This window comes from Schistocerca nitens, chromosome 1 (assembly GCF_023898315.1).
Source record: "Schistocerca nitens isolate TAMUIC-IGC-003100 chromosome 1, iqSchNite1.1, whole genome shotgun sequence".
NCBI lineage: Eukaryota > Metazoa > Arthropoda > Insecta > Orthoptera > Acrididae > Schistocerca > Schistocerca nitens.
Genome location: NC_064614.1, coordinates 171,107,894 through 171,124,843, shown reverse-complemented (window position 1 = coordinate 171,124,843; position 16,950 = coordinate 171,107,894). Strand labels below are relative to the sequence as shown.

General features: G+C 39.4%; 1 protein-coding gene across 1 annotated transcript in view; it reads right to left on the bottom strand.

The window, feature by feature from the left end:
* LOC126234963 (uncharacterized) overlaps window positions 1-16,950 on the bottom strand; it is a 255,253-nt gene that overhangs the window by 117,340 nt on the left and 120,963 nt on the right. Inside the window, exons 12-13 of the mRNA XM_049943734.1 lie at window positions 4,820-11,071; window positions 4,637-4,736 (exon numbers count right to left, since the gene is read on the bottom strand). Coding sequence (XP_049799691.1) covers window positions 4,637-4,736; window positions 4,820-11,071 — 6,352 coding nt within the window. The remainder of the gene's footprint in view (window positions 1-4,636; window positions 4,737-4,819; window positions 11,072-16,950) is intronic.

The following is a 16,950-nucleotide window of genomic DNA, read 5'->3' as shown; positions in this document are numbered from 1 at the left end:
CAAAAATAATAACTGATTTATTAAACAATGGAAAATCCAGGATGGAATGTAACAATACGAAAGAAGGAAAGTTGCTACTCACCATATAGCGGAGATGCTGAGTCATGACAGGCACAATAAAAAGATTCACACAATCACAGCTTTCGGCCATTAAGGCCTTTGTCAGCAGTAGACACACATACACACACGCACACTCACGCAAGCGCAACTTGCACACACGTCTGCATTCTCAGACTCAGAAACTACATAGCGAGCAGCAACACCAGCGCATGATGGGAGTGGCGACTGGGTGGGGGTAAGGAGGAGGCTGGGGCAGGGAGGGGGAGGGATAGTATGGTGGGAATGGCCGACAGTGAAGTGTTGCAGTTTAGACGGAGGGCAGGAGAGAAGGTGCGAAGGGGGGAGGGGGTAAGTAGCAGAAAGGAGAGAAATAAAAATAAATTAAAAAGACTGGGTCTGGTCGTGAAATGAAGGCTGTGTAGTGCTGGAATGGTAACAGGGAGGGGGCTGGATGGGTAAGGACAGTGACTAACGAAGGGTGAGGACAGGAGGGTTACAGGAACATAGGATGTATTGCAGGGAAAGTTCCCACCCATGCAATTCAGAAAAGTTGGTGTTGGTGGGAAGGATCCATATGGCACAGGCTGTGAAGCAGTCACTGAAATGAGGGGTAGCATGTTTGGCAGTGTGTTCACCTACAGGGTGGTCCACTTGTTTTTTGGCCACAGTTTGTCGGTGGCTGTTCATGTGGACAGACAGCTTGTTGGTTGTCATGCCTACATAGAATGCAGCACAGTGGTTGCAGCTTAGCTTGTGAATCACATGACTGGTTTCACAGGTAGCCCTGCCTTTGACGGGATATCCCATCGTGAGTGTGTGTGTGTGTGTGTGTGTGTGTGTGTGTGTGTGTGTGTGTGTGTGTCTACTGCTGACAAAGGCCTTAATGGCTGAAAGTTATGATTGTGTGAATCTTTTTATTGTGCCTATTGCGACTGAGCATCTCCGCTACATGGTGAGTAGCAACTTTCCTTCTCTCGTATTGTAAGTGATTTATTAGATTTACAAAGTATATGCATAAGAAAGTAACGGGAGAAATCTAATACAACCATAGTAGCATAAATACAACAAAAAATGAATTACTAAATGGATTAAACAATCTTTTAATTCTCGACAGCACCTCTTAAGAGGATCACATCTGCTTGCTACTACAGCAATGGGGCAGGCAGGGGTTTGAACTACATGCAAGATTCTAAGGTTATTTTACATCATCATAATGCAAAGCTACCTGGATACCAACTATATATAGACACACACACACACACACACACACACACACACTGGAGAATTATAATGTACATGGTGCTCCAGCCCACACCCCCTTAAAAAGGCATAGCATCATTTGTGGTAATTGTGACATATTAATATTATTACCAAACTATCAATATAGGTAAAAACTGAATGCATCTTGCTATAGAGAAAGGGACTTGGCACATGATATGTAACTGTTTATTAACAAACTAGTCTAAAAAATATCAATTAACAAAAGTGTATTAGCATGAATAGATTGTTACCATTGTAGCCACATTATGTTTCATGGCAGAGCATAATGAGCTCAGTTGTGTAGTACTGATTCCTGGAAAGAATCACTTCACTTAAACTAGCACAGCATATAGTAATTCATATGTGTTATGTTATCAAATCTGAAACCTTATGTAGCTCAGCTCAGTGAGAAGATATGTAATGTAACAGAATTTCTGAGCACACTGTTGCCTTTGCCACCTGAGTGACAAAGTATATATTTTTCTATAAAAATTCATTACTGAGTTTTCACACATTATGATTTTGGAAATAATTACAAATTGTGTATTTTTTATGTTTTGTGTTGAAAGACTGGGGATCAGAGCAACATAGCTGTGTGTACTTCGCTGTGAGTGGACAGTCGTTGCACTGGTCAATAAGACAATGTTAGCTGACAGCCAGCAATCATGAGAAGATACCCCTGTGCCCATTTCCCTTTTCACACTAAAAAGAATATATAGGAAACTCTTTGCATTTAACTTTGAAAATGTTTGCTCTGTATGTTGCATCTCACACTGAAAGGTTATCTGACACATGATCTAACTGTAGGAGGTCTATATACATTCTAATTGAAGTGTAATAGTTTAGATGTTGATGATACATGACTTTCAGTAGAGACAAATAAAATAATAATTATGTAATTTTAACCAGATTATTTTGAAAAGTGATTTTAGTTGTTGAAGTTTAAAAATAATACTCAAAAGTGATGTTACAATATTTTTCAAGCTACAAAATGTGGCAAGGACAAAGAATATATTGATTTGTTGGCCTACTGAAGTGAACGATTTATCAATGAAAATAATAGCTAATTTATTAGAGTTATGAAGTACATGTACAAGAAAGTAAAGGAAAATATCAAAGAATCCAATGAAATATACAGGGTGATTCAAAAAGAATACCACAACTTTAAAAATGTGTAGAAACATAATATAACCTTCTGTTATACATCATTACAAAGAGTATTTAAAAAGGTTTTTTTCACTCAAAAACAAGTTCAGAGATGTTCAATATGGCCCCCTCCAGACACACGAGCAATATCAACCCGATACTCCAACTCGTTCCACACTCTCTGTAGCATATCAGGCGTAACAGTTTGGATAGCTGCTGTTATTTCTTGTTTCAAATCATCAATGGTGGCTGGGAGAGGTGGCCGAAACACCATATCCTTAACATACCCCCATAAGAAAAAATCGCAGGGGGTAAGATCAGGGCTTCTTGGAGGCCAGTGATGAAGTGCTCTGTCACGGGCTGCCTGACGGCCGATCCATCGCCTCGGGTAGTTGACGTTCAGGTTTCATAACTAACCTTTTTCGTAGGACTCTCCATACAGTTGATTGTGGAATTTGCAGCTCTCAGCTAGCTCTGCGAGTCGATTTTCCTGGGCTGCGAACAAATGCTTGCTGGATGCGTGCTACATTTTCATCACTTGTTCTTGGCCGTCCAGAACTTTTCCCTTTGCACAAACACCCATTCTCTGTAAACTGTTTATACCAATGTTTAATACACCACCTATCAGGAGGTTTAACACCATACTTCGTTCGAAATGCACGCTGAACAACTGTCGTCGATTCACTTCTGCCGTACTCATTAACACACAAAGCTTTCTGTTGAGCGGTCGCCATCTTAGCATCAACTGACGCTGACGCCTAGTCAACAGCGCCTCAAGCGAACAAATGTACAACTAAATGAAACTTTATAGCTTCCTTAATTCGCCGACAGATAGTGCTTAGCTCTGCCTTTTGTCGTTGCAGAGTTTTAAATTCCTAAAGTTGTGGTATTCTTTTTTAATCACCCTGTATATTACTGAATAGATTAAACTCTCTTTGAATTCTCAATAGTGCCTACAGTCAAGACAGCATACGAAGATCCCCGATGGCTTGCAGTGCTTTTGCCAGCTTTCAACTGTGAAGCACTAACGGCTGCAGGCCGTTTACGGAGCTACGACAACAATGAAGCATTACCATAGAAATGTTTAAAAAATTGCTTTAAGTTATTGGGTGAGGTAGGTCCGTGAAGCTGCCGCACCCAGCCTGCTGCAACTGTCAGCAATGAACTTACACTGACTCAACTATAGTAGGAGGGTCATCTCTGGTGTCTAATATAACAACAAGAATATACAAAATACTAAAGTAATGTCATCGAAATACGAGAACTACCTGTATGCAACCTAAGAAATATTTCCAAAAAGAACTTGTTTGCAAAGCAAAATCATACTGATGTACAACTATATAATTAAACATATAGATGCAGAAGAAACACAATGTTCTTGAAACCAGCCCATGGTCACATAAATCATGGTGTACCACAGCACTTTCATCGTATATTACTAATGCATCCCCCCCCCCCCTCCCGCAATTACCTGAGAAACAAAAATATACAGAGAGTATTTAAACTGAGTTAGAGGCACTGAACGGACCAATGGTATTAAACTGAAAGATGACAATATGACATGTAATGATAGTGAAAACCAGTTGGAAATGCTGAACCAACAATATACTGAATATGTTGTGACAAAGGACAATTTGTTTCAGGCTGGGACTGAAATTCGTGTTTCTTGTTTTCTGTACACAGTTGCATTAATCATTAGGCTATCTGAGCATACTTGCAGGAACAATTCAAATTTTCATTTTGTTTACACTGCAGGTTCCAGATTACTGATTGGTCTTGCCATGTAATTTCAAGCCACTGCATAATAACTGATTACATTCCAATCAACCCGTTCATTTCATCCATATAATTTGGCCCATTACACCCCTTGCACCAGGGCACAATAAGGTCTTTCACCAAATCTGTTCCCCTGGTGGAGCTATTTCCACAAAATGCAGCACCTATAATTGTAATGTTTGGAAATCATCAGTGATAGTTAAAATTTGAGTCAGGGCTGGAAGTGTGCTTAGATATTATAATTGTTAAGGCAACTACTCGGGAAATGAAAAGATATGGGTTCATACCCCAGCAGACACAAATTTTCTATAATTACAACCTATTCATAATACAAAGTATTGTTACAAAATTGACAAATTCAAATACGGCTTATGTCACATTATGGTTACTGTACCTTGAAGCTGCTTCATTAGACTGCTGCTGAGTACTGCTATTCGAGTCTTCTTCCCGTACACTGCCTATCAGAGCATATGTCATCAAATCATCTCCAGAGTCTGAAAAAGAATAATATAAATACTTTGGTCACTATTGTGAATGTGGGTGGCAGTGAATAAAAGTACATGAAACTAGAGTTTACCTGTTACAGAGGCATCTTCGCGCACCTTCTTCAAAAGTGAGCATGCTGCACCCTGCAGACTGTCCCTGCGATCTCTGACTGCCATCGAGTCACTGCTGTTACGCACGTGACCTAAATCACACTTTTCCTTTTTGTGTTTCACAGTTTCTCCCTCCACTTGTGTGCCAGAAGAAGAGCACTTTTTTGATGGATTCTGAGACCCACTTTCTCTTTTATGACTAGATTTATGGCGCATATCTTTCAGCCTCGAAACAGGAGTTCCTCTTTTAATTACACTCTCTACTGTCACTGACGAGCTCAATTTGGAAGGTGGTCGAGGAGATTTCAATGGTAACCTTCTAGGTTTCGTACCATCAGTTGAAGGTCTTCTAGGTGAAGGCCTGGAAGGTGTCACACTACGATCGCGTTGAAATGTGCTACTTCTCGGTGACCCTTTGACTCCGTGTCTGTATTTACTCATTATTTTATCAGGCGACTGAAACAGCCTTTTAGTTTTATTAGAAGCTCTACTTTCTGATGCCTTTAATGATTTATCACCTATTCGATGCTTGTAACTAGAATTTGTATGCTTTACTTGTCCTTCTCTTCTATGCTCACGGCTTGTCTTACTACCAGAATGTCCACTGTGGTGTTCCTTCTTAGAAGAATGCTTTAAGTGTAAAGACCCCTGGACCGATACAGAACCTCCTGCCTTTGTATGAGACACACTTCTTTCTTCCTCATGAACTAAAGGCACTGTTGCCGATTTGGATGTTAAATCAGGCTCATTGGTTGATCTGTTCAAAACCCTGGGACTCACTTTTTCTGGAGAGATACTGAGTAAATCAAAAAATCCAGTAACACTAAGCGTATGAGAGCCCGCTTCATCCATAAGTGTAAAAGTTGTATCAGATAAATCTTCAGATTCCTTCTGCTGCATACGGGGACCGTTCCCTTCGTATTTGATAATTACATACATATTACTGCTATCTGCAGAGTTATTAGACACAAACGAAGGTTGATGGTCTTCATTGTCTTTTACATCATTTTCAGAACTGTCCACATTAAGATGTTGGGCATCTGGAATGTTTTTTGAAGTATTCTGCATTTCACTTTGCTCGACAGCTCTGTGCTTGTTAGGGATATTATCCAAGTCGTGGTAAATGCTATCAACAGTGGATCTGGTAAATGACTCCTCAATACTTTCTTTCCTCAATTCTGTACATGTCTTGACTGTGGTAATGTCTGCACAGACAAGTTCTCCTTCCATATTCAATGGCTGGATGACTTCACTTCTTTTTCCTTCGCTTTCAGGAACGTTGTGATGACGGGTATCTGAATTTTTTTCTAAAGTATCCTGTACTTTAACTTTCTCTACAATAATTGGGTCCCCAACAATTTTGTCATGTTCACTAACTGTGTTACCAACAATGGATTTGGCCAAACAAACCTTACTGCTTTCATTCCTTGACTTTGTTGATTTCTTTGCTTTAGAAGAATCTTGTTCTTTGTTATGGTCTCTCTTTACATCCAAAGGCTGGCTGCCTTGGTCATTTCTTTCATTTCTCCCCACAACACAATGCTGGTGAACACTTGAAAAGTCTTTTGGAGTATCCTGTACATTACATTTATCTGCAACAATCATATTGCCAGAAATATTACTGAGCTCGTTACACTTGTTATCAACAACAGATTTGGTCAACTGGTCTTTAGTATTTTCCTTAGCCAATTTCTTTGATTTCTTTATAGACACAGCATCTTTTTCTCTGTTGCATTCTGCACCTTCCTTATTCAGTGACTTCCTGTTATTTTCATGCTTTTTTCTTTGGCTCATGTGGTCCTTGGCATTTACTTCCTTTCCAGAAGTTTTGTGTGCCACATCTTCAGGTTTTTTGTTAGTGGCACTCCTGTTGTCTTCTTCCACCTCTTGTAAACTGTGGACTTCAGTTTCTATGGAATATGTAGCTATCTCTTTCCCTACTTCTTCAACACCTGTCATATTGTAAGCCTCTGGTTTCATTGACGTTTCATTGCTATTTCCATTTTTCTTACTACTTGTTCGTGTAGAACCACCATGACCTTTATGTGACACTTCACAGTCCTTTTTCTCATCACTATTAACCAACTCATTTTCATCTTCCATCACAGAACGTTTATTTGGAACAGTACAGTCTTTGTGACTTTTACTTTTTTCATTTTGTGAGCCTATTGTAACCTCAGCAGAATCGATTTCCTGAGACAACTGTGCAACACCGTGTGGTGGTTGACGTACTGTGCATTCTATCACATCGTCGTCATTGTCATCACCATTCGGAGGACCCTGGACGTGAGCACTTAAATGAGACTCACTGAAACTTTTAGTTTCTGATTCCTTACTATGTGCCATTCTGTTCACCTGTGGGTTCTGTGCTTCCATCCACAACCTTTCAGCAATAATATCGACAGATATTCCTTGTCTCCTGAGTAAAATACCCTTCTGAGGTGTTACAGTAGCAGTCAAACTTTCAGTTCCACGATCAGTAGCTGACACAGACTTAGAAGCAGGTGATTCTTCAGAGCTCCTGATTACTGTACTAACATTTTCAATCACAACTGAGTCTTTTTCTGTCAGCAGCGGCTCCTCACAGCCAACGTTTTGAACAACACTCATTTCCAAAGTGGCGGTTTCCTTAGTAGTAACAGCCTCACACAAAACTTTTTCATTCTTTTCTTTCTCAATGACGGTCTGGTTAGTCTTTTTTCTACGTTTATCTTTCTTCATCACTTCTTTTATCTTGGTGCCTTTTACAGTATCAGAGGTCCCTCCTTTCAGTTTTGCCATCATACGATTCTTTTTCTTTTCAAGTTCAGAACTGACTGTAAGATCAATTGCAGAATGAGAAATTCTGCGTTTTGTACGTATATCTGGCTCTACAACACTTCTAGTGATATGCTTCTTACTGCTTCCTTTTATGGTGGCACCATGAGTTGGGGTGTCCTGCTGACCAACAGGAATTTCCAAAATTTTTGCAGTCTTCACAGTATTGTTACACTCTCTTTCCTTTCTACGAGAACTTTTGTTCTCAGGCTGTAGTTTTTCAGCATCATTTCGTCTTTCTTCTTCTTCTTCTTTTTCTTCTTCTTTTCCTCTCTCCACTATGTTGATAGTTTCATTTTGGCATTCCTTGTCTGTGGAAGAGCTAGCTGCAATACTTTGTTTACTTCCTGTTACAGATGTGACAGGCGCTGTATGATGATGATTCGTGGCACTTTCAGAACCCTCCTCTAGTATTTGTGAGTCATTTATCTTTTCATTTGTTTGCTTCTTGTCACTTTCTTCTGTATCTGTACTGGGTACGACTGCGTCACCACTAACGTCTGCCTTGTTGGTGGTCTGTGTATCTCCTCCCACTGTCAGCATATCTCGGCTGGGATCACTGCTGTAAGTAACTAATGTTACTTGCTGTCCTGCCTGAATCACTGAACCATCTTCTTCTGTTATAGAGATACAAACTTCCTGAGATTCAACTATCTCTTTACAACACACAGCTGATGACTGTTTAATTTCCAGTCGGTCAGGACTATCAGCTGATTCTATCCTGTTACATTCATCAATCAACACTTGCTCCAATGTTCTAGATGGTGAATGTGATGGTTTATAATACGAGGAGCATGAGGAGTAGTCGGTGGGTCTGCTCGCATATGATGTTGGACTGTTTAGCTCAGCTGAGTGTGGCGTCACAGCAATATTAGGTGTAGGAGGGAAGTTTGGAGTTGGGATCATAGACAAGTCGATTGAAGGTTGCTCACGGAGGAAGTTTGAAATTGGAGTATCTAATAATGTGCTTGGACTCATGATACGTGGTGTAATTGGAACCTGAAACCCTGTGCCAACAATGCTATTCGTTGGGCTTACTTTCTGTGGAGTTTCCAGGGCAGTGGTGGAGATAAATGCCTCCATAACATTTACCTCCTTACACACACTTTGTATAGTTACGCAGCGTGAATCTTTACTTTCGCTACTACTGGCAATGGAAGTCGTATCAGTAACTGGGGCAGCTGATACGCTTACTTTTGTGTTTGCTTCTGTTTTTGTGTGGTCTGTCTCACTATCATCCATTTCAGAGTTTAACTCATTTCTCTCCAAAGAAGAGGAAGCTCCTAAATCTCTGTCAGAATCATTAGCCAAGCTGGAAGCATTATCACCATTTCCTCCCTTTGTATTTTTTCCTTTCGATTTCTTTTCTTTACCTGTCGTACAATGTTTAATTTTCTGTCTTTTCCTAGGAGTCCCATCAACAACTCCTGACACTTTTCTTTTCCGGTTTCTAGAACTCTGCTTTGTTGAGGTTTCTTTAGGATGTACAAATTTGGAATTTCCTCCCTGTTCACTAGCGGAACAGGTTTCCTCTGGTTCCAATTCTACAGTTTTCTCACTATTTGTAGCAAATTTCTCTTCAAGATTATCAGAAGTTTTTGCAGGAACAGTACTTGTATCAGCTAATAAAACTGCAGATTTATCTGGATTTTGTTTTGGCTCCAGGCTTCCACTGGTCACTGGGACATTCTCTGTACATTCATTTGTACTGTCCTGAGTTTTTTTCCCCGCTGCACCTTCCTCCACATCGATCACAGAGACACTAATGTCTTCTTCAGGTGGAAGTCCACTTTCAGGCTGTTTGTTTCCAATTTCTTCCACCAGACTCTCCAACCTCGACTCCACCAACCTCGCTTCTTCCTCAGTCTCCTTATCCACCTTCTTCTTGTTCCTCTTCACTGTTTTCTTTTTCACATCTGATTTCTTAACACTTACTTCATAATCCTGTGCCACAATGGCACGGAGATCTGCATCCCAAGCTCTCCTCTTGGTCTCTTTAGATTTACTGTAGTTCAAGATACTTTTTCTCCATACAGCAAGCGCTCCTTCCTGATTACTCGCAGGTGTTTCACATTTGTCTGAATCATTTTTCTGATTATCATCTGATTCCAATACAACTTCTAAAGGAGATGACAGTCGGTCATCAGAATTATGGTCCTCTCCTGCAGGAGCACTAATACTCTGACCTGCACTGATGAGATCATTATTTTCCTCTCTTGTTGGACTCACTAGGAGAGGTGAAGTATTACCAAATATGAGACCTGCTCCAGTAACCCTCTCCCAGTCACCAGAAAGCTTTGGGGTTGGAGTCCTCGTGGCAATGGGGACTGTCAGAGTTGGTGTCAACATATCAGAGTGCTGTCTGGTGGTCAGAAGGTCCGGCGATTTGAAAAGACTAGAACGAACATTTTTTGCCTGTTGGATCCTGCAGTCACTGCTGCTGTCAGGGCTGCAGGAAGTATTAGCATCATGTGCCGTGTCCTTCGGAGCAGAATTTGAACGCCTCTTTAATAAAGAATCTGTAACTGATTTTGGTGGTGTGCCAAAATCCAGTGCACGAATGTGACTTGTACGTCTCCTTGGCGTGCTGAGACTGAGTCGGCCACCAGCCACTGTGGATGTTCTACGGACAAGGGGCGTCTGCCGAGGCTTACAATCGGAACCCGACTTTTCTGTAGTGTTCTTATTTATATCCGGTCCTACAACATGTGGTGTCTGGCGTGGCTTACGAGCAGTATCACCAGTATCAGATTTTTGTTTTATACTACCACTTGCATCTGGATCCACTGGCCTCTCATTTGAACACATGACACTATTAATACCAGCATCGCTTACAGGTTTCCGAAGTGAATTATTAGCATCTAAATGTGTACTGACTTCTGTATCATTATGTAGTTGTGACAGATCTTTGTCTTTTACCACCTCCTGACTTTTACGTCGGAAAACTATATCCGAACAACTTTCTGTTGATTTTACAGAAGAATTAGTGCTACTTGCAACTTGAATTCTAGAATCTAATGCCAGTGGAACTTCTTTGGTAGCACCAAACTCATGTGAATCATGGTATGATATATCAGGTATGCTTAAAGAGATTCCTTGTGCACCTTCCATTACTATTATAGAACTTTCTGAAGCTAAATTATTTTCATTTTTTTGTGTGGTTTCATTGCCTTTTTTCAAGGTCGTGGAAATTTTCTTTGAGCTCTCTGCTGCCACAGCTGTTTTTTTCTTTTCATGGGCTGACACAATCTTTTTTGACCCGGACTTCTTTTTAGCTTTCTTTTTGGAAGAAGATGATTTTTTCTTTGTATTTTTTTTGTTTCCAGTGACTGCAGGATCTACAGCTTCAGCAACTTCTTGTTTATTCACCACATCTGTTTTTATTAGGTTCCTGAGGACAATATTCTCTCCAGTACCTATAATTGTTTCAAAATTTGTTATTAATATATGGATTAAACACAATAATAAGATATAATACGAGATACAATATATTCGTATGATGCTCCTGAATGTTAATAAAGGCAAAAATGCATTTTATGGCAATGTTCATCATGCATCACTACGAGTTGAGTTGTTACAGAATTTCACATTCTTCAGTTTATGCAAGGATCAATTGATACTACTTTTGTGGCATTAGTATTATTTAATCATTAATTATTAAGAGAGGTTACCCCTGAAACAAATGTTTTCATCTTGACAGGACTAGTTGTTTGGCACAAATAACATGAAGCAAATTTGATACATTCACATCCTTCAATCACACAAGCGAAATATTCCACATACACTAAACAACAGTGATCATCTGATGCTATCTGCAGTACACCCATGAATAGCATGCCTTTATTAGATTTACACACAACTAAAAGAAGAGCACATAAGAAGGAGGGCAGGGGGGTACTGCGCACTAACAAGGGTCAGTGTACTACGTAACACTCTAACCAATAGCTTCATACTGTTGCTTCTGACTATAGGTACACGTAGAACAGCTAGTGTTGATTTTGTTCTAGTGTACGTATGGTGTGGCTATTTAATTATTGTAGTGTCCATTCTCAGTGACATAAGTTAAACATAACACATACTATGTTAACAAGTGACTGCTATCTTTATCGAAGTGTGCAAATTTTTCAAACACTGCCACAGGACACAATACGACTAGTCATTCGGAATGCAATTTTTCCGTACTACATGTTACATAATATTTTCTGAATATTCTATCCTGCATTTTTCATATTCTCATCCATTTAATGTTGCATAAGAGCAATCACAAAACTAAACTATGAATAATGTCATAACACCTCTGTAACACAATTACCTACATGTTTAGCAAGTATACATATTTTTTTATGAAAATTTATCTGAAATGTCAAACACAAGTACAAAGATAACCATAAACATTGCAACATTATTAAGTTGGAAAGCAACAAAAGACACCCAGGCATGAAGTATATTGCGTATTTGGGTATGTAAATGATTAGCATTTCAGCACAAACGTGCACAGCAGATACGGTGAAACCCCTATTAAAACTGAGGAAAATGCAGAATTGAGGACGTTACAACTCCAAAAATACAAGCAAAAACATACATAATTGGCATATATGATTAAAAATCGCAATCCTCATCAATATGTTGTGTAAGTGGAGGAAATTAAATGTACAATATACTGTTTACACAATAATTTGTAGTAATGAATTTCATCAGTTCTTAAAAAAATCACAAATGTGTAACAGCAAGTAAAAATTAGTCAAAAATTGGAATTGGTATCTGAGTACAAGTTAATTGAGCTATTTTCTGACACAATATGACCCCATTATACCTCAAAACATGTGTTTTTGAGAGACCTTTGCTTTGTGCTCACATAGAAAAAAAAGCAAAAATTGATGAACATGATGAATTTAGCCAAAAACTGTAAAGTGCAGTGAAAGGTGTCAGAATTTAGGGCCCCTGAGCTTGAAACATGTTTCTGGCTATTTGATGTGGACACCATTTGGAAACGTGTTTCGATGAATGGAAACGTCTGTCCATAGCAGTGGCAGTACAGATAAAAGGAAACAATGTTTCAGCCCAGCTAGTGCATGTCACTACTGCAAGAGACGATTTTTATGTTGCATGGTGTCATTTGTTATGTAGAGTTGTTAGGTCTCTCTTTCTTTCTTCCTTCTTCTTCTCCCCCCCCCCCTCCCCCTCCCCTTGCAATATGAAGTTTGGAATTCCAGTGAAAAGGTAGCTGACTGTTGAGTTGTTATCATTGTACAATGCTGACAGCTGCTTGTGTAATATACAAAGGAAGCAGAACAAGAATAGCAATTAAACACAAGACCTTCTGCAGGGCGCCGTTGCTTTAAAGACAGCATAGAAAAGAACATAAGGTCATCTGCTGTAGCTTGCTTCGAAATGCGAAATGGATACTCAAGCCTCTGTAATGAATCTCCTGTTGCCAAAAATCTAAGACTACCAACAGGTCTGACTGTAATTGCTGTCCTGAAATTTCTGTCTTTTTTAAAGAAATGTTGATACCTTTTTTCCACTAATTCAAAACTATTAGATGATAACCGAGTGAAATTATGAGCTGTCTTACATACTCAGTCCCCATATGAAGCAAGTTTTTCCCACCAGTACTTCTATAGCATGTTTTCACTTACCAATGACGATGACTGTAAGCAAACCAGCAAATTGATTTCATACAATAACTAATCCGATGTTATCAACCATTACCAGCTACTATACAAACTCCCCTTCATCAAAATAATACCACAGTTTTAAAACCAATTATGAAATTATCTGATGAACGCAGCCTTCTCCTGTAAAACTTCGAAACATTGAGAAATGGCTGAATGACCTTTAGGCCAAAAGTCACAATAAATAAATAAAGAACGATGATGATGCCTTTCATTTCGTTTGTGTGAACCTTAAGTATTAATAATGCAGTAGAAAATATTACAGCTTCCTTCTCTCTGGACATGATGTGGCAGCAAATACGAAAACAGTACAACAAGCAACGTTGCAGACGATGTGAATCCACTGAGAAATGTTTGCTGCCAGTGTGTACAGAAACAGAGTCAAGAAACAAAGTTGGAAACAGGTGTGAAACACTGCAGGAAACAATTGTTCCAACTGAAACATATTTCTAGAGAATGACACGGTTTAATTTGTGTGTTTTCCTTCTACAGCCAATGGCAGTCCAGCATACTTTGGTGACACAAGAACAGTGACCTCTAGTGTATTGCTTGTGAACTTTCGCTTATTCACTGTGCTCAGTAGTCGAAGTGGAGCATTCTGCAGTATTCCCAACACGTGCTATTTGCACTTCGAACTTGTTGGTTGCTGTAGTATAAACACAGCAGGTTTCATGAAAGCATGTATATACATACAAGTTTTCCTTCACAAGTGGTACTTATTTATACCAATGAATATGAAATAAAATTAAGCCTGCTGTGATTTCGGTGTTTCTCTGTCCAAATTTATAACAACCTGTCTGCCATCACAATGCACTAAAAATGCACTAAACACCATTGAGGACTGCAGCCAAGGCGAACAAGCCATCGCACAACTGTTCACTGAACACGCCCTGTCAATTGCAGTGCCACACATAGCAAATGGTGTGGCCTATGTTGGCTGCAGTCAATAGAGGCACAATTTGTTCTGGATTCTGTCGACAGGCTCCGAGCAGAACTGGTGTAAGTAAAATTAATGCACAGTAGTGAAGGGCGTACGAGGTATAAGTATATAAATTGAATCTTAGTGGAAGCCATGGTTGCTCCATTTGCTATACACCAATCATATTAGCTGCACTTTGGAAAAGGCGCCAAATAAGCTTGCTGTTTATCACTCAATATGACAGAAGCCACTGATTTAGCCTGATTTCACCATGCTATACAGCTACTGGCTGCAGGTGGAAAACAAAACACATGAGATGTTTACAAACATCTGAGATGTAATCCAGCAGCTTTCACCATGTTTCACAGTTTTCAGTTTATTTCACCATATAGGCTATAAATTTTTGCTGTTTTCAGGGTGAACATAGAAAAGGCTCAATTACCTCATACATCATTGGCAAAAGTGACAGTCTTTTCAATTACACATATTGCATTATTACTAATGGCAAAACTCACTGTTTTTCTTAACAGGTCTATTATGTTGTTGTTGTTGTCTTCAGTCCTGAGACTGGTTTGATGCAGCTCTCCATGCTACTCTATCCTGTGCAAGCTTCTTCATCTCCCAGTACATACTGCAGCCTACATCCTTCTGAATCTGCTTAGTGTATTTATCTCTTGGTCTCCCTCTACGATTTTCACCCTCCATGCTGCCCTCCAATACTAAATTGGCGATCCCTTGATGGCTCAGAACATGTCCTACCAACCGATCCCTTCTTCTAGTCACTTTGTGCCACAAACTCCTCTTCTCCCCAATCCTATTCAATACCTCCTCATTAGTTATGTTAATAACATTTTCTCCGCAGGGTACGTTTGTTACAGAGCTTGTAAGGCACTAAGGAAAGCGGAGTAAATGAGGAACTTTTTGCCCTGTGGTTACCTCATCTGCTCCTGAGCCTTTTCAGGATCACACAGATCTCTGAATTAAATACAGTGTATATACACTGGGAAGAACCCTGAAGCCATAGTTGGTGAAAACTAGTGAACACCCAAGTGAGTCCCATTGCTTTGAACCGTTAGTGTACACTATTTTAAAATTGAGATGCCAATCCAAAACATTATTAAACTAAGATTGAAAGGTAAATTTTTGAGTGTGATCTTTCTTAGAATCTGTCACAAATAAAATAACCAGTACCCCACCCACCTCCTGATTCTTTACAGAACTGTTTTAAGACAATCTAATTTTTTACACATCTCAATGTTTTTGAGGTCATACCTCCTGAACTGTGTGTCATACAATGATAAAATTTTGCAAACACACTCAATGGCACATGTGGATACTGTCTGCAAAATGAATAGAGTTAGTAGTAAAGCTGGGATAAATTACAATTTTATGCTTGGTGTTGAAGTTTTACTACAAGAACAACAAACATGTAGTAACTGATAAACTTTTACCTTTCATTAGTTGCATTTAAGTGAGAAAAAGTTTTGAAATAACATGTAAAGTTTGTTGGATGTCGCTAAGTGCTCCCATTCGCAAATACTGTATGAATATAGTCTGGATAAATTGCACACTGTGAGTTGCATACACAAAGTTTCTAACTGTACAGCTTGACTTATTATTTTAAACCTTTATATTATAGCTCTTTATGAACAGATTATGACAGCATTTTAAATTCCGTCACTACCTACACGAAATACTAAAAATTTATTTTTTGGCCTATGGAAGCCTTTAGATAGCCAACCTGCAACTGGGACCAAGTGACTGTTCTGGCTCTTTAGGACCCAAGTCGGAGGTCTGCTCCAACCTTGGTGTAAAACTTTAAAATCAGCGACAGCCACTCTAAATGGCAATCCTTCACGTGAATCACATTGGGCCTCGTTGCTCACTGCTGATTATGAAAAAAGTTCTTCCATCAGAAGTCAAGCAACAGTATGGTATGCAGTTGTTTGCAGCATAGGTACTGTCTTGTAGGCTTGTGACACCATGAAGAGTCATAGCCTGCTGTTAAAAGGTGGCTCACTAGCCTGATTCTATCTGTTCCACACGAATTATGGCTGACCGTTTTAAAATATTTACTGCTTTTAAGGACAGTGTTTTGAGATACCTAGGACATAGCAACCACAAAAGTTTAAAATCAAATGTGAGGCCCAGAAACCTCACTGTGTGTAAAAATTAAAAACAGTTTCCCTCATCCACAGCTCATAGAAGGTAAAAACAGAACATGAATGATTAAAACCCCTCATCTCCAACTACTCCTCCAATCATGTACATCTAAGTCCATACTACCACCATCATACCTTAGCAAAAGATCAGGCAGAGAACCAAGAAAATGTCCTCGACAGCAAGTGTTCATCAGAGACAAGAGTATCATCAGGAGTGCCCCAGGGAAGTGGGATAGCACCACTATAATTCTCTATATAGCTAAATGATTTGGCAGACAGGATAGGAAGCAATCTCTAGTTGTCTGATGATGTTGCTGTCATGTGCAGTAAGGTGTCATCATTGAGTGACTGTAGAAGGATACAAGATGACTTAGATGAAATTTCTAGTTGGTATGTGAATGGTAGCTAGCTCTCAACATAGAAAAATGTTGACACAGTCACAGTGCAACGCAATATGGAATGAAACAAACATGTAAAGATTGTGGTAGGGAAGGCGAAATGGTCAACTTCGGTTTAGTGGGAAATTCTAGGGAAGTGTG